Raw genomic sequence first — 19,084 nt, forward strand, 5'->3', positions numbered from 1 at the left:
GCTTATATTGGCAAAAAAATCACAATCACGCAAAAAAGTCAACTTACATCACAGCCAAAACTTGTAGCCATGTACTGTATGTAAACACACAGCTCTGGAAGTGACCAGTAGTGTTACTATTCATAGGTATGCAGCTGAGTAAATTTAACTTTTCTGTTTATTCTAGACTCTAACAACATTTCCCACAAAGACCAAATAAAAATATTGTCATTTATAGGATTTATTTGCAGACAAAACACAGATTTTCAATATTAGTTTTCATGTGTCTTGGCACACTGTCTGCTACTCTTTCTTATTACTGCTGCTGCTTTATGCCACTCCTGGTACTAAAATACAACAGCTCATCTTTGTCTGACTTCTTATGACCATCCACATTCCTCTTGATCACATTCCAGAGGTTTTCAATGGACTTCAGGACAGCAGTTAAAATATACCTTATCACTGCCCTCTAGTGGATAAAGTATGTAATGCACATGCATGCCTCTGAATTTTTGCCCAACATACTCTTGATATTTCTGTACTACAAAGTTATTTGTTTACATACAATATATTTTGATGTAGTATATATATATATGCATATCTGAGCTCACAGGAGCCTCTAGTGAATTCAGGATTTCATCAAAGAAAAATAAAATCTATCAAACACACCCTTTTATTGGCTAGATTGGAACTGCATTGTCAAGTTTTCCAGTGGTGGTTGTGGGTTTGTACGTGAAACAGTTTTAGCTCTTATGTTGCATAAACATCATCAGATGTCCTGGGGACACTGGGGTAAACCAGTTTAAGCTGTTTCCCAGGTGTGAGCTCTTTCACCTTTCTACTTCTCTGTTATAGATTGTGTTTTTAATTTCATGTCTCTTCTGTAGTGCACAGCAAAGAACCGCTGCCAACGCCACCAAGAAAAGAGTCATGCCCAATCAGGTAAATCACCTGTCTGAACAGAAACACTTGTACACCCCACACAAAGCTCTTACATCAGTGTAGCATCATAGCAGCTGCTTTCTCCTGTTTTTGATTTCTTTCAGTCATTGTCTCAGCCCTTCTCTCCTGTCATTATTGCCCTTTGTTGCTTCATATTTACATACTCTGTCTGTGCCCCTTTGTCTTTTCTCCTTATTTCCCTTTTCCTCTCCCACCTCCTCTGTTTCTCCTCTTTATGGCCCAGGGAGAGATTCTTGTAAGTACCGTCACCCCTGCACCTCCACTATTCACTTCCTCTTTGGGTGGGTGGGGGGAGTCAACGGTCACTTTCCAGAAGCCACATTTTTGCTCCTTTATGATGAGAAGAAGAAGACGGAAGTGAAAGTAAGACATTCACAAATGTTTTAGGGGAACTGGACAGCGGTGAAATGTAACCAAGTACTTTTACTCAAGCACTGCTCCAATATTGTAGTTTTCACTCCAATACATTTGCCAGACAGCTTGTGCCAGATGGCAATTTTTCAGACCCTTCCTCAGTGAAAACCACGTATCTCCAAATTTGTTAAATGTTAGTGATGAACTGGAAGAAGATGGGATTTCTTTATGGGTTCAGAAAATTCTCACACTTCTTAAAACTGCAGGAGCTGAAATCACAGGGAAAAACCCAGAATATGAAAATAGACACCTGTCCTCTCAGTGCTAATCAAAACACTAAATATAAATAATGAGTGCAGATGAACCTGATGTAGTGAAGCCACTTCCAAGTTTCCATGGAGTCTGATAGAACCTGATCAGTGATTGGTGATTTCAGCTGTGAGTCACAAATGTAACCCCCCCCACACACACACATACCTTTCTGAAAACATCTGTCATTACCCAGAAACATGTGTCAGAGGACATTTTCCGCAGCCTAAAAACAGAAAAGGAGAGGATGCAGAAGTCTCACGTCTACTCAGACCACTTGAATTACAACATACCCAGTGACACTAAAAAACGATCAAGCACTGCAGCTTTAACCAAATAAACTATTTAAAGCGCTTGAAAAGTTAAATTTTTAGAGATAAATGGGTTTCCCATTTCAGCAGATAAAATATGATGAGTTGTTGCAGATGGAAATGCAGCAGTAACATGAATCCCATCATCACAGATAAGAGTAAAACACTTTTACTGCACAATGAATACCTTGAGGACATTTTGCTGATAACATTTGCTTACTTTCACTAGAGTAGTGTCGAATGTGTGTCTTTTATTTGTAGTAGAGGGTTTTAACAGTGTGATATTAGTGCTTTTAGTTAATTAACGGACCTTCTTTCACCACTGGAACCTGGTGCCATTCACCACTATGATACCTATTCACCCAAATGCAATGTTTTTTTTTTTTTGTACTAAACTCTGTTTGTGTCTGTGACACTGCAAGTGCATGTGAAAGTTATTCTCTCTGCTTGCCTTGCTGTCTTTTAACTCCATAACTTTTTTTTTTATGGTTTGAAGGTTTAATACACAATATACAGTTGCTTTTTTTCAGTTTAACAGATTTATTGTGACAGCAAAACCTTTTTCTGTAGTCCAGTTATTATTATTATTATTATTATTATTATTATTATTATTATTATTATTATCCATCTTTCATTAGCTTTTCCCTCTGTCTCCTCATTCACCAGTTTGACAGAAAATCTGTTGTGCTTTTGTTGTTGTTGTGCTGTTTCATAATGGTCTTTTAAATGTAGTCTGTGTATTTTAGAGTAACACAGAAGCACAAAAGGAGGAAAAAGTAGAATAAAACCAGAACGTCAACAGGATATTAAATAGGGATCACCTTGAGGCCAAGTCTCTGAAAGCCTCAGTTATTGGCGACTGCTTTTTATACAAGTTAGACTTAAAAAAAAAAAAAAACACAGTGAACACCCAACATATTTTTTACAGAAGAGAAATTAAGAAATGCCATTTGAGCTGTTTATTTAAATATTGTGCCTTTGTTTTTTGGCCTTTTTTTTCTGGAGGTTCCGGTGTTTTAATGTCTTCTTTTCTTTCTCTTTGTTTCAGCAGCTGTGGGGTTTATTGTTAAATATTTGACTGTCCTGTACAGGTGATCCGCAGAGGATGGCTCACTATCAATATCAGTATCATGAAGGGAGGATCCAAGGATTACTGGTTTGTCCTGACTGCTGAGTCTCTGTCCTGGTACAAAGATGAGGAGGTACTGTAATGGTTCTACCACCAAGCACCCACTGAGTTACCGCTACAAAAATATTGCAAGACTGTCATGCTATGAAAATCCAGAAACTGTTCATCTGTTGCCTCAAATTAACTACTTAATGCATTCATGAATGTTTAGCTCCTGCCACTGGTTTATTTTAGCCTGTCATCTTTATCAGTGCTTTTTGTGTCGGTTTTCAGGAGAAAGAGAAGAAGTACATGCTGCCTCTTGACAACTTGAAGCTGAGAGATGTAGAAAAAGGCTTCATGTCCAGCAAACACGTCTTTGCCATCTTCAACACTGAACAGAGGTGATATAAGTATTTAAATATCTTTATTTGTTTCGTGGTCCAGTTTTGTTTGTTTTTTTTGCCCATGCTTTGCATTTGTTTGTGTCTGTCATGCAGGAATGTGTATAAAGACCTGCGACAGATTGAACTGGCCTGTGACACTCAGGAGGATGTGGACAGCTGGAAGGCTTCTTTCCTCAGAGCTGGTGTTTATCCAGAGAAAGACCAGGTGATAAAGAGTAAATGATATTTTCACTAGGTCTGTAATATATTTAAGATTCCACTATTCTGTCAAAATCCGCCTGAAAGACACACTGTCACCACTAACGGATGGAAAAGGTGCTGGGTCATCTTGACTTAAAAGAGGCATTTTTTTCAGAAGACGCTGAAGGCATGACGACAGCAGGATAAAAGACTGAAATAAAAAGTGATGGATGGATGGATGGATAGATGGATAGATAGATGGATGGGTGGATGGATAGTAGGGCTGAACGATATGGACAAAATTTCATATCTCGATATTCATGCCAGATGTCTTGGTATCGATACGATATGATATGACTACGGGTTCGGTGAAAACCAAGCATTTTTCAGAAAAATACAAACATCATAATACAAAAGAATGTGGAAAGTGCAGTTTTAATTGTAAGAACTCCCTGCCAGTCATCAACATTAACATAAAGTACAAATAAATGAAATTTGTTATGACTTCCAGAGCTGTACATGCAGGGTGAGCACGGGGGAAATCTATATTGTTTATATCGTTGCTTTTTTGATATTAATATCTTGAATGTTCATATCTAGATATTGATATTATAACGATATATCTTTCAGCCCTAATAGATAGATGGATGGATAGATGGACAGACAGACAGATAGACAGATAGATAGATAGATTACCAAACAGTGGAGAAGTACCAAAACACTGTGTTTAGTGACTGGGCCTTTAAAATGTAGGACATCACTGACAAAAACATATTTATGACATTAGTTCAGTCACATAAACGCTCTGCCTTTGTCCAGGCTGATAATGAAGATACGATGACTCCTGGCGATACTGTGTCCATGGACCCTCAGCTGGAGCGGCAGGTGGAGACCATCCGCAACCTGGTGGACTCCTACATCGGCATCGTCAACAAGTCCATCAGAGACCTCATGCCTAAAACCATCATGCACCTCATGATTAACAGCGTATGTCACCAGCTCCAAATGGCGGCTGACGTGCTTGGATGGTTAATTTTACCCTGTATGTGGTCATAGCATTAATAACTGTCCTATGCTTCATCCTCCTCCGTCTGCAGGCGAAAGACTTCATCCACTCAGAGCTGCTGGCCTACCTGTACAACGCAGGAGACCAGGGCAGCCTGATGGAGGAGTCTGCAGAACAGGCACAGAGGAGAGATGAGATGCTGAGGATGTACCATGCACTGAAAGAAGCCCTGGTCATCATAGGAGACATCAGCACCACCACAGTTTCAACACCAGTTCCTCCACCTGTAGACGACACTTGGATGGTCAAGGATCCAAGGTAACAACAATGAACATGAAGTCATTAACACCGGAAAACACATAGTTAAGAGTAAAGGTTAAATTATCATTGGGTTCAAAACTAAGTATGTCTTAAGCAGGGCTGTACGCTTACTTTTTTTAGGTGGTAGCGCTGCTGCTAGCAAGTTAAAAATTTTAGTAGTACCAAGAAAAATTTAGTAGCACACACAGTTGGACAGTTAGTTGATGTGTTTATTGGCTGAATTAATTTGATACTGATCAGAAATTCTAACAATGTTGAACAACAATTAAACTGATTTTTCAACCTTTATTCTTCCTCCACCTGAACACAACAGGATGAATTTAAACATTTTTAAATATGAAAACTCAACAGTACTATATTTTCAATGAGCATCAGTGAACAGTCTGTGCTGGTCTGAATTAGATACGGATTACTGCAGTGTTTTTCAACCTTGGGTTCGGGACCCCACGTGGGGTCACATGAAATTCATATGGGGTCAACTGAAATTTCTAGTAATTAATAAAAAAAAGTCAATAAATTAAAAATAAAAAATATTTTTAATGGTTCAATATATATTTCATTATAATTAAAACACCACACATTTTTCCTAATAAACGCACGTTAGGAAAAAAAACTGGCACACATCAGCAAGGGCAGGAACGTTTACCTGGAAATGTAGTTCTTTTTTATTCAGATTGAGAAGGACCATATACACTTAGAACTACAACTCTCATGAAGCATTGTTCCAATAACTGACGAACAGAACAAGAGACAGTAATATAGCCTAGTTTTCCCTTCTATTTTAGACATAATACCAGCACAACTCCTTCACACTTGTGCTAGTGGATGCATATTTCTCTTCGCACAGAATGATTTTTAGTAGCAAATGCGACGGAAATTGTCGCCCTGCTAAAGTTTCAGTGAAGTTTGAAGATGTCTAATTGAATATAGCATTAATTTGAAAAAAACTACAAGTGTCGCCCGGATTATAAGAGTAAAAGTAATGAGTAAAAGTACTGAGAATAACTTGACCAAATACAGATATGGGCTTATTTTGCATTCACACCTCTATATTTAGAAATTGATGGTACACCTTAAAGGGTACTTTTAGTGAATTTTCATTGTGAGCTATTTCAAAAGATCATGTATAATACTAGCGGTTCCATCTGGTAACTTACATGATAGCCCATTGTCAAGCATGTGCAAATTCTGTCACTGCTCCGTCAGTCAGTCATATTGCCTCTTTCATGGGCTGTTCCAGCACTGGTAGGGACAGCGATGAACTGGTCACTGACCCCGTGCAGCAGACACCAGTCTAAGATGACACTTTATCAACCAGTGCTGGGCTGTGCTAGGGACAGTGGCGAAGTGCAAAGCTTACAGCTGCACAAACAACAAGTGTGAACACATGGTTTCCACTCAGTCTTGCTCACTGACTGCTGCTTGTTTACTTGCACTCAGTCATTTGGAATCAACGATGGTACATCACTTCAGGCCGACAGTGGCTGTTCCCCATAGGTTCTGCCCCCACCTGTAATTCACATAATGAAAAGGTCCCGTATGGTGCATTTATGGCAATTTTTTTTTTTTTTTACTGAATTTGCATCTCTCTTGAGTATAAGTAATACACAAAGCACAATTTCTGTTGTAAGCATGACCAGTACAGGTCCACTATAATGTTAGGACTGAATGTGGCTAACAGTTTGAAGCTGAACTTCGTCTCTCTCTTTCTCTCTCTCTCACTCTATCTCTCAGTCCTCCCCCAGCATCTCGTCCCACCTCAGCAACAGCGCCCCCTCCCAGCCGACCCCCAGCAGTGAGGGGGCCCACACCAGGGCCTCCCCTACCTCTAAACCCCTCCCCAGCCTTTGGAGCCCCACCTGTGCCTTCTCGACCTGGACCCCAAGCTGATCCTGGTGTTGTGCCTCTAGTCCCCTCCAGGCCGGCCCGTGTGCCCCCTGCTCTGCCACCAGGAATCCCCAGGTAAAAAAAAAAAAAATTACATAACTAATCACTTTTTAGTGAGTAGGGTTTTCTGTATTGGAGGCTGATGTGGTGACTGAGGGGCAGCTGGTGAAGGGTTGTAACGTATGTTCTAGCTTTTGGTGGTTTGGGAATCATGGTGCATGACTGCATGTTTCTTGTCTTCCTCCCTCTCCCCCCTCCCCTCCACTCCAACCTATCTCTTCCTGCAGCAGAAGACCCCCGGCTGCTCCCAACCGGCCCACTGTCATACGTCCTTCAGAGCCTTCCCTGCTTGACTAGAAACACAAAACACTTATCTTATGGTTTACACTTTTATATTCCTGAGGCAGTAAATGAACCAGTTTCTATTTGTGTATATTCCCATAACTTCAAGCCTTGTCCCACTATAACTGGTCGTCTGATTCTGTTGAAGTCTGTGCATTTCAGAAACATTATGTATGTAATTTTGACTGTATGTGCAGGTAGCTTTTTTTTTTTTTAACAATTATGAAGAAAGGGATACATTTGTTGTTTTGTTGACTTAAAGGTTATGAACCACGAAGTCTTCTGCTTTTTCATTTGAAATGAAAACATTCAGTTTATAATTCACAACACTTTTTATATAATGGTAAGAAAAAAAATGTTTAGAAGTCATTTTTCATAGGATGCATACTTGTTAACATTTTGTCAGTGATTTCGCACACTAAGCACCTCACAAAGGTAGCATTACTTTTTGATAGAGTAATGATTTCTTTCCATGGCTGGTACAATATAAGTCAGCCTTGAAATGAGCTCGTTTTAATCTGACTGACCAACTGAATTTGCTTGTTTCTCTTTTCGGCTGATTAATGCTATTACCAGTTTTCTTTTCTCAGATATATTGTATTTTGATGTTGGTGTTTGTCTTTGAGGGCCACTTAAACAGGAGACAGAAGGAGGATACTTTATATTTCAGTCTTGTCATCTGTTATATCACTGAGAACTTGAAGAGGTAAAAGTGACCTTCTCAACTACACGACCTCCGACAGTTTCCTCCCACCAATGCTTACCCTCAATGAAATTTATATCCAGAAGCCTTGAGCAAAATTTATTTAGTAATTACTTCATAAATTATCATCTTAAGAAGCCATAAGAAGAAAGGTGACTGTAAGGAGTCTTTCAGAGGGTGTATAAAGGTGATTGACTAAATAAAAGAATAGAAAATAAAGCTGTGGTGTCTGGTGCTTCTTTATAAAGCTGCTTTAAAGTTACTTCTCTTAGAATCTCTGGCTTTTTTTTTTTTTTTTTGGTGTTATCTATACCTCATCTCTAGTCATATCCATGCTGTGATTCTCAAATGGTAAACATGAACTGCCTTTCTCCAATCAGCTTACACTTCAGAGTCACGGTCAAGACCTTCTGATTTGCATAGTACTGGGACTGAAACAGAGGTGCAGAACAAAAACATTTTTACTTTTCTCGGTGCAGCCCCACATGACCGCAGCTCTCTTCCTTTCTGACTGCATAACAGAGCTGAGAGTTTCCATGGTAACTTTGGTTACCAGTGGCAACACAGTACAGATAGTGTTAGTGGTTTTGAGCTGTTTCAGGAGCCACATGTAAAAAATAAATAAATACAAAATAAGGTATGCACTTCAACTATACTGTCTTCTATAGATCTTTCTCCTCTCCACTGTGTGTTTCAGCTTTGTCACTAATGCTGTAATCATCAGATACTGACAGGAAATGGTTTCATGCATTGTGTTGATGTCTATAGATTCAGCTGCTTCAGTGTCACAATCCTTTTTAGTCATATATATAGTTTCTAATAAATGTAAATCTTGGGTACAGTTTTTAATCAACCTTAACATAAAACCACAAATTCACACCTTGCAATACAGAATTTCTGTCGATAATTAATTCCTCCTTTTTGTACACTGTCATGTTTATGTCTCATTTTGTTGTTTTTTGTTCTATGACAGCCTAGACACCACTCAATTCCTTGTTCTTAATTACAATTCTGACTGTGGTCTTCCCACACAGACGACCTCCACAAATCCCGTCTCGCCCCAACCACTGGTGAAGGAAATGCAGATGTTCCCCCACGCCCTGAACTGGACTGTAGCCAAGCAGCAGCTCATCCAGCTGAAACAAAGAGTCTTCTCTGCATGTTGGACTTGGCAGTTCACATTCAGGAATGCCGAATAGTGTATATTGTGCAAAATGGATTCATATGTTCAACAGATGTTGACCTCTGATATGGTCAAGCAATGTTTTATTTTTTATCTTAGTCTTTTATGGAAAAATAAACAGCAACCAAATGCCCCATCATACTGTATATGTAATGCTTAGTTTAGTCCACAGCATAATGCTCTGATTAATCTGAGGTACATTACAGAGACAGTATTTAAATTATATTTCTTATGATCATATTTGTGTATAATGCTGCTGGTTATGTGTTGACAAACCATTTGCATCCTAATAGCATACTTTTTTTTTTTACAAATACTATTAACTTTAACTCAGATTAAGTATCTGATATGTTTAATATTCTTCCAAACTGCAGATCAATGCCAAATGTTTCCATTGTCTTCATTAAAGTCAACCATTAGGGGGCACTACATGAGCGTTACCAGTTTGTCTTCATGTACCATTTTCAACCCCTTCAAAGATAAAGCAATCCTTCCTTAACACCGATTTGAAATGATCTCTCTTTCTTGGACATTAACAAAGATATGTACAACTGTGGAGATGCACTTGCTGTTAGATTTCCTGTACTGTGCAATTTAACATGTTTAATAAATGATGCTGCACTTCAAAGTGTTATTTCAATGAATCTTTCAATAAGAGAATGTTAAAAATATCTATTGTGCACTAATTGTTATCAGTTAAATTTCTACAAAGATAAATCACACCAAACCACATGCTTATTGTCTAAAAACGCCTTTATTAAGATCAATAATCCCCATGAAAAAACAGATATTTTGAATTATCTGATGTAATGAAACGTTTGTTCTTACTGTGGTAAAAAAAAAAAAAAAAAAAAAGAAAAAAAATAGATCTGCATAGAATTAAAATGTCACATTCTGCTTTAACGAATATTTATCTGAAAAAGCAACTTTGATTGCCAACACAAACCAGAAGTTCATACAAACACATACAGTATCTTACAATTTTGCCATCACTGAATTACTTTGACACGTCTGACTTTTACATACTGTATTTAACTGAACTGTACTGACATTTACATCATTGGCAAACTGTTTCGATACATTCTTAACTGTCAACATGTGTGCATGGAGTTCTACTGGCACATGAAATACAATGAGTAACATAAAAAAGGAGTGTCAGAGGAGGAATCACTCGCACAAAAACCATTATCATCTATCGTCACCGTGAAGAAAACAATCGCTGACTATTGCACATTGTCATCTCTTGTAAACGGTCAAACTCAGAAGTGAAAAAACACACGGTCAAATTTTGGAATTGCGTCATATAACCGACCTTTCACCTTTAAAAGTAATAATGTCAGCCTTAAAAAGCAAAAAAAAAAAAAATCCCCTGACCTCAAACAAGTTTCAGAACTGCATATGTTACAGACAGTACCTTTTTAAAGCATTTCCTCATTGGACTGCCCTTAGCCGTGACATTAAAAGGCACTTCATGAAAATGAAAAACAAAAAACACACAACTTTAACTTTCTCAGTACCCCATGTTTTATGATCACATCTTAGACTGTTTTCTGGTCTATATGCTTAAGTTACAAAAAAAAAAAAAAAAAAAATTACCTTAACTGAAATCTTATTGGGCAGGTAGGTGCACATGCCTGAAATGACAGGACGAGCATTTCTCTAAGTGCAGACCCTCCGCTTATCATCAAACAGTTTACGCACAGTGTAGACCTGCAAATAAAAAGACAAAGAAATATTGCTGACATACACATACAATATAATATAATATAACTCTTATAGCCCATATCCACAAAGAATAGATTGCACTTGCTATCTGTACAGGGAAATATGCTGTTTTTTTTTTACCTATTTAGAAATATTTTTGTGCTAAAGATCTGCTGGTACAAACATGATTGTAAAGCTTTGTGCCAGAGTAGGGCTGCACGATATTGGAAAAAACTGACATTGTGATTTAGTTTAACCCTGCGATATATATTGTGATATGAAAAAATACTCAGGAGTATATAATAGCTAAATAACGTAAATAACGTAAATGGTCAAACTAATTACTTGTGTTGCCACTTGTTGTGGCAACAGGTGTAAGGCACTATTGACACAGAATACATGTTTCAGTTTCATCCTTCTTGTAGCTGAAATGATTCCAGATAACTGACGTTGCTTTTCTTTTTGGCACCAAGTCTTCAGTTACGATGATTTTCTCTTGTTCGTTGCTCATTTTTCAATATTGTTACTAGTGACTCACTCCAAACTGATTAAGAATGATTGTGATTGGTGGATTGCGGCGTGCAGTGTGTCAGGTACCCAGGTTGAACTTAGATGAGAACATGTTGAGTTCATTTGCTTCCTACATTGCAGGACTTGTGATGTGACTAGTGCACCCACATACATCACGATTTCGATGCTCAAACGATACATTGTGCAGCTCTACACCAGAGTTTCTACTGTTCCAAGTGCTTCTCTGCATTTCACCCACAGATGCATCTATGAATACAGCAGATTGTCTCTGTGTGTGTCTTTAACTTTGACTCATAGAACTCTCATCAATCAAACCAATATCAATGCTTCTATTGGATTTCACATCTATAACCCAGTATACTCAACTGTCAATCAATCAAAATAGGTGCCAGCTATTAATGTATTTCATGCAGACACAAATTTATTTTAATTATAAATATATATATATTTTTTTTTAATTTAAATTTTTAATTCTTTTAAAATTACATGTAACTGGTAAAAGATATAGACATGCAATGAAGCAGTCTCATCATTACTACTTAGTATATTTAACCTGTTAAACCCTGGGCCATTTGTTTCCAGCTGGAATCATTTCAATGCGACATGAAACAATAGATTAGCCAACAGCAGAGGCTTCATTCATTTAAACCGAGTTATGATCAGAAAACAGTGACGGTAAGACAAACTTACTGATCAATGCTTCATAATGCGACCTTTATTTTTGCTCTTGTTTGTCTTGTTACGCGAGTTTTAGCGGTAGAGAAATAATACTTGTATAGTTGGATCTGCTTAGTGTTAGCTTAGCACTGCGAACTTTGTCTTATTGGTCTATTTTATGAAATTATTCCTGACATGCACATGGTCTTGTTGTTAGATATTTACCCAAAGGAGTGATATTTAGATTTTTTTTAAAAATGGAATTATGCATTTCAAAACATTTCCCTGTGGTATACATTAACTGTAAATGCTATGCTTGGGTATGAATTCTTCATTAATTCAACTCCACAGATCCATCTTCAACCCTATTTCTGCGTAATGACACCAGAAAAGTCGTTCTGAGCGCTGGCCCTTTAAATGCACACAAGACACTTCACACCCCAGCCCTTCCAGGTTGTTGGCTGTGCTGCTCTGTTCCGTTCAGCCACTTGTGTTCATTAGTAAAACCAACAACTGAACATTTTAAGTAATCGGCTTGAAATTTGGACACATTTTTGGTATGGACTACAACTGCTGCTGTTGACAAACAATTATGGTGTACTCGGAGAAATGTTCATCGTTAGAGACATAACAAATTAGGCAGGAATTAAAATGGGTTGTAGAAATCCACTCAATTTTTGCCCAAATGAATATAAAGATAGCTTTGCAGCACCTAGAGGGTTCAAATTCAAACTTTATGAACTATTAGGGTCCCCAAATACACAAATAAATGTACCATAGATTAATAGAAGTGGGTTTAGCAAAACATGACCCCTTTAAATGCTTATTTGGATTGTGTTCTGTTGGTTTTGGTTTTGTTGAGTTTTTAGCTGATGTTCTTCTGATCATGTGGATGTATAGAATGTCTATATTGCTACAAGCATCGTATAGCATTACTGTGGCAACAAAGGCAGAACTCATTTACCTGGGGAAACTGGGTTTAAGAGGCTATGCACCCAAAACCCAGACCTACACATTCCAACATGATCCCTCCAGTTTGACTTAATATTTTGTGCCCGACATCATTAAACATTAATTCAGTAGCATTCAAGCCTTTATACATTCAAAGATTTGGAAATACATAGATATAAAGTTAGTGCACAGTCAACACCATCTTTCAGCGGATGGTATTTACACAAACCAAATCAATGTGCACTGGTTTTTTGTAAATTAGATTGTTTTTGTTTGCAGGCGTTTTGCGAATTACATGCAATATTTTACCCTCATTTTACGCCAGCAAACACAATGTAATCATATTATGGATCTGACTCTTATTTTTCAGTATGATAGTGTTTATTTACCTGAGTGAAAGCCACACACAGCATGACCAGTACACTAGCACAGGACCAGAACGACACCCTCCACAGGTTGTCCTCCAGAAGGTTTCGGTCCCGTGCCTCAAACGCCCGCAACACCGTCTGCATCTGTCGGCTGCGCTCCAAACGCCTGTGTAGAGAGTCCATGGACTCCTGGGACATTTACAGGTAGATAAAAGAAACACAAGAAAGCAATTAAGAGCAAAGATTATAAGCCTTTAAAAGAAGCATGGATGGGAAAAGCATACAATGCTTTAATACTATTAAATGTACTGAATACTATTTCAGATAATTCATCTCAGCAGAGGGCATAAAGTTGTTGAATATCATAGAAACCCTCATCTCTGCCCCTAAAGCTACAGGGTGGGGGTGAAGATATTTAATCTAGAATCCAAAGGAGGCATATGAGAGATGTAAGAAAGCTTTAAAGATAGCGACTCTAAAGCAGCAGTCTGAGAGCAGCTATTTGGGACGGAATGCCAGAAGGGTGCAGATTGTGAGAATGAGGACATTAAAGTGCACCAGAAGGACATCAAAACCTGAAATTGCAATCTTGAGAAGAGGAGAAAATCTTAGGGAGAGAGAGGACAGACAAAACAAGAGCTGGCTTCTAATAAAAGGTCTGCATACATTTGCTGAGCTAAAATTTATGAGACAGAACAAGCCATGAAGGGCAGTGATGGTGCGAGAACAATAATCAATCAGGACACGTAGTTTATAGCAGAGACACTAAATTACGGGTAAGTGGCAATGTACTCCAGCATTATGAAAGTGAAATCACTCAATAATGTGGTCCACAGGAGAGGATTTAAGAAAAAAGAAAATCACTAAAATAGTACATTTTTATGATGAGAACAAAGTAGAGATACTTTGTTGCTGTTCTAATTTTTTTTTTTTTCTTTTTCACTTTACGAGGACAACTGTTGATGATTTCCATTTTGTATAACCATGCCTTCCCAATATCCCAATATCAAGAGACAATATAATCCCTTGATGTATCTATCTGGAGCAGATGAAAAAAGACAAAAATAAATAAATATTAAAAAACAAAAATAGTAAAGACAGACTGGTCTGGGAAGAAAATGTGTCCTAATGTTTTGAGTTGCTGCTGCTGATACAAAAACTGATTGCACATCAGGGTGTGTGTGTGTGTATATATATATATATATATATATATATATATATATACATATATACACACACACACAAACACACACATACAACACACACACACACACACACAGAAATTCCAAACAATGGGAATGACAGCAGAATGGCTCTGGGGAAAAAAAGTTTATTGTAAGTCTATAGCCCCTTTTCCCCTACAGGAACTTCAAACTTTACACTGAATTTTGAAAAACCTTGTTTCCCCTGAAATAACCCGAGTAAAAAGAAAAAAAAAAAAACTTTCCTCGGACCTCTAACTTTCCCTAACAAGCATCTGTAGTAGGGAGGTAGGACTTTTCAGATTCTAAAGAATTCTTGAGGGGCAGGGCTATGTGCTGAAGAACGCTGATCGGTGGAACACACTTGCAGTGTTCTGCGCCAGTGTGTGACTGCAAACTAGTTTATTCCATTTCCATCGAAGTTTCCCATCATCTTTACCCTCGGCCACACTGGCCGCAGGGTATTGTCATCAGTTTGTCATCCAGCTGTCTGTCTGTCTGTCTGTCCTGTATGTGCAAAAACTTTGGCATGCACCAGTGATTCTCAACCGTGGGGGGCAGCAGATAGTCAACGACAATGATAAGGTGAGGAAAGTTCACTTTCACCGTCTCACAGCTTTACTGAATCATCCTCCACATACAGGTCTAGGGCTGGGTGAAAAAAATCTTAGATCGATTTTATTTTAATTTTGCGTAATCGTGTAATAGTGGATGACAGCGATTTTTCAGAGCAAGACCACGAGTACCTGACCCAGGTACCGCTGACAAAGAGGCATGGCCAGCTCCGTCTCACAAGCCCCTGGGGGACATCTCGGTCTCGCTTGTGACGGTTCTGGCACAAGAGGGGCACGGAGGTCCTCCTGGCCTCAAACTCGAGCCCACAGTGAAGAGGAACTGGCCGCCCGGACCATTTGGTCGGCGGAGGCTCTCTGAGGTGGGTCGCAGAAGCCGGTTGTTCTAAGAATATTAACTTGGATCCACACTCAGGCATAAGATAAGATAAGATATGCCTTTATTTGTCCCACAAGGGGAAATTCCAGAGAACGGAGAATAAGTGATACTATTAGTTACTGTGGAGTTAGAGGAACAATAAAGCAATAATCACAGATATAATAAAGATTACATCCCCAGCTCCAACAGATCCTTTCCGGTGACTTTCTTGTACCAAGGGCCCAACATCCTTATGTTTCATGGCAGCCAAAACAAGCCATAAAACAGAATAAAGATGATGAAGAAGTCCGTTCTGAGCCACTGTGGAAACATGGCAATGTTTTTGTCCCATTCATTATTTAGGAGCAGATTCAGCTATTTACTGCTGAAATATCATATTTATTTCCCTTCTAATGTCAATATTGATACCAGTCTTGATGTGTTGCTTGGCTGTGGTATTCAAATAATCAGGTTAAAGCTCACAATTGTACTTTGGCATCACTAAATTAATCTGAATCAATCAGTTAATATTAAATCGAATTGATACTGGATCAAATCGAATCACGATTAATCAATTCAGAACCTTATGGATCGAAATGGAATCGATTAAGGAAATTGGCTGTGATACCCAGCTCTATATAGGTCTGCCACGTTACTTGTAGAACTATGTACTGAGGTCCGGATTGAAGACGGATTGAGGTCTGCACATCATCCGTCCTTCTGTCCATCTGTATGTGCAAAAACTTTGGCATGGACTGAAGGCAGAGGGTTTTCAAGAGTGCCCATGTTACATTTCCATTTGTGTTTTGATCATTTGGAAAATAGAGAAAAAGAAGACAAGCAATGAGAAGTGGACAAAAAACGAGGTCCATTTTCTGAATAGGCTCTTTTGAGAGTATTTGTCTCTCTCCTATGAGTGCACTGTAATAATCTGTCTGTCCATCAGAATATGCTAAAGAGCATATTGGGCAAATTCACTCAAAAGAGACTGGATCATGTCTAACGCATATCAAATTCGTTCAAAAGACAATTCAGCGGGACTTCGAATTGGTGACTTGAAACAACTGAGCCTTATATGAATAAATTTTTCAGATTTTTGAGGTGCAGTGGAAATGCAAACCCACAGATATTGCTAAATTCTTTCACCAACGTAATTAAATGCCTGGTAATAAAAGTCCCTGGGAATGTTCGTGGAAAAGGGGCTGATGGAAACCATGGCTTTAGAAACCAGCAGGTAGTTACAATCAACAGTATTACACTTTAAGAGACTTTGCATTAGCTTCATTTTCAAGCTATACTTGTTGCCCACTGGTACTTGATGCTAAACTGCAAATGTGAGTTTCTTAGCATTAGCATTGCAGCGTTGTCAGTATGGGTGTGTTATGAAGTTCACTTTTGCTTCTGTCTCAAAGCACTGATATGTCCAATCCCAGACTCAAATAACTTCATACTTTTAATCCTGTTTGACTTGTTTTTAAATGCAAGAAAGTGTCTCACCCTGATGTCTTCCAGCTTGTACTCCAACAGGCTTCCATCAGGCTCCTCTAACCCCGCCCACTCTTCATCTCCACCCACATCGCCCCCTTGTCCCTCGATTATAATCTCAAAAAACACCATTTTCTCCGAGAAGCGGCTGAAGCTGTTGTCGAAACAGATCTGGTAGTCTCCCTCCTCTGTGGGCTCCACCCTGAAACAGGAGAAAATACAGTGAAAAGACAGGCTCGGGACTCCTGGGGACAGTAACATGATCAAGGCCTCAGGTCTGACTGAGGAAACACTTACACATGGACTCCGTCAGAGCGCCGAGACTCAATGATGAGCAAGACGCCTTGTGGGGAGAGTATGGTGAAGTCTACGTCCATGCCGGCACCTGCTATCACCTGAAAAGTACACACACACACAGACACATGAAAAGAAAGTTATTATTTACTGTATTATCTCAGGCATATGCAAACATATTCAAAAAAGGTGAAGCATGTCATTAGGAACTGTATATAGTTTTCTCTTTGACTCAGACTCTCCCCTTAAACAAACATAAAACAGGATAAGAACAGAGCCCTACTTTGTGACTGCTTTACAACACAGGACATGTTCCATAATGACATTTTAGTGTTTACACCTCTATATGTATAATATATATACAATATAGCAATATATTCACTGGATCCCATTGTGCTCACATTTGCTGTCTTTCACAGTCCTCTGTGATAGTAACTTACTACATTTTTGTTTTCTGATCAGTAGGGCTGGACAAGTTTTGCAAAAGTCAATGTAAGTGCTTCCTCTGGAGATCTGCTCAACTGAAAATCAAAATGCAACCTGTTCTTTTTTGTTGTTGTAGTAATGTATTGATTGTACATATGTCTCTCCACTCAGTTGTGATTCATTAAGTTTCACAAGTTCTTCTTTTTCATAACTGTTACTAATGTATGGTATTTAGTTTTAGTAAAGAACACTATTTTTGAGTTAAGGTATAAAAAAAAACATTACGTCTCATTACACTGAAAAAAATGTAAGCAAAAAAAAATTGTTAACATATTTCACCAAGCCCCTCTAATCGTTAATCAGATGAAACAAGCAACCTGATGTAGTTACCTTAGACTTTGGGAAATTGTGAAATTTACCAGATCAAATGACTCACTAAGAAATAAACAGATAAAATAATGCGGAAAAATATTGTTAGTTACACCCCTAAAATGAAGATTTCACACTAGGGACCAAGGACAGAGGAGCAATATGTCAAAGTAACTGAGTAAATGAACATTGTGAACAGGTCTTAACTTTAGAACAGCTCAAACTAATGCTTGAAAAAACTTTGTGTCATTATTAACTTTGTCCCTCCTAATCCTAACATTAGTCTAGAGCCAGAACCAGGACGTCACTTTAAGATCAACCTGCTGGATGCCCTGAGGTGAACAGGATCTGAGGCCTTCAGTTGTGTATGCACAGGCATATTTACAATTTACACACTGAGGCAACTCATCTGAAGCGATCATTTGTTATACTTTTGGAGTTCATCTGTATCTGGAAGCACATTTACTATTGTAATCTCATGGAATAGGTAGCATAAATAAAATCTGACAAGTCATTATTGGATTTATTGCAGTTTTTCACACTTATTGGAGGATGTAGTTCCTGGAAAAGACTGTGCGTCACTGATTTTAGAAGTGCTCACACCATCTTACAGTACATAAATAAATCTGACCTGTCTGAAGGAATATGTGATGTATTATCTGATTTCCTGCTGCATATACTGCTATCATTAGTTATAATTTTGGTGGTCATCTGTATCTGGAAACACATCTATTATTACAATATCGTGGAATAAGTGATATCTGACATGTCATGATTAGATTTATTGCAGCTTTTCACACTTTTTGGAGGATGTAGTCCCTGTGCATCACTGTTTTAAGAACTGCTCACACTAACTTGCAGGATATAAATAAATCTGACGTGTCTGAAGGAATATTTGGGGTCACTGAAGCTGCTTCCTTATGTAAACATGTATGAATAAATGACCAGCTAGCTAAAGGTGTGATGGTTTGCAGCAAATCTTGAGACATATATGATATAAATATGGACACATTGAGTGATTGTGTGTTCTAATAATACAAGAACACAGTTACCTGATATTCGACCTCCATCGTACCATTTTTTACTGCCGTTTGAAAGAAACACTCGGATCTTC

The 19,084-nt window shown here is 38.3% G+C and overlaps 2 protein-coding genes across 11 annotated transcripts in view; one reads left to right on the forward strand and one right to left on the reverse strand.

Moving 5' to 3' along the window:
- Positions 1–9,681, forward strand: part of LOC115421463 (dynamin-2-like) — a 28,614-nt gene extending 18,933 nt beyond the window's left edge. For 2 of the 10 annotated variants that reach the window (XM_030137437.1, XM_030137385.1), the window contains exons 13-21: positions 867–921; positions 1,166–1,177; positions 3,008–3,118; positions 3,319–3,428; positions 3,525–3,636; positions 4,431–4,598; positions 4,709–4,935; positions 6,673–6,900; positions 7,116–8,086. In XM_030137437.1, the coding sequence (XP_029993297.1) occupies positions 867–921; positions 1,166–1,177; positions 3,008–3,118; positions 3,319–3,428; positions 3,525–3,636; positions 4,431–4,598; positions 4,709–4,935; positions 6,673–6,900; positions 7,116–7,182 (1,090 nt within the window). In that variant the 3' untranslated portion in view covers positions 7,183–8,086. Of the gene's footprint in view, positions 1–866; positions 922–1,165; positions 1,178–3,007; positions 3,119–3,318; positions 3,429–3,524; positions 3,637–4,430; positions 4,599–4,708; positions 4,940–6,672; positions 6,901–7,112; positions 8,087–8,904 lie in introns of those variants that run through there. The other 8 variants (XM_030137391.1, XM_030137398.1, XM_030137407.1 and 5 more) reach the window with 6 other exon arrangements.
- Positions 9,682–10,129: 448 nt separating this feature from the next.
- Positions 10,130–19,084, reverse strand: part of tmed1b (transmembrane p24 trafficking protein 1b) — a 9,153-nt gene continuing 198 nt past the window's right edge. The window contains exons 1-5 of the mRNA XM_030137462.1: positions 19,023–19,084; positions 17,179–17,276; positions 16,894–17,083; positions 13,286–13,453; positions 10,130–10,763 (exon numbers count right to left, since the gene is read on the reverse strand). The exon at positions 19,023–19,084 is cut by the window's right edge and continues 198 nt beyond it. Of these exons, the coding sequence (XP_029993322.1) occupies positions 10,713–10,763; positions 13,286–13,453; positions 16,894–17,083; positions 17,179–17,276; positions 19,023–19,084 (569 nt within the window). The 3' untranslated portion in view covers positions 10,130–10,712. The remainder of the gene's footprint in view (positions 10,764–13,285; positions 13,454–16,893; positions 17,084–17,178; positions 17,277–19,022) is intronic.

This window comes from Sphaeramia orbicularis, chromosome 1, assembly GCF_902148855.1.
Source record: "Sphaeramia orbicularis chromosome 1, fSphaOr1.1, whole genome shotgun sequence".
Lineage (NCBI taxonomy): Eukaryota > Metazoa > Chordata > Actinopteri > Kurtiformes > Apogonidae > Sphaeramia > Sphaeramia orbicularis.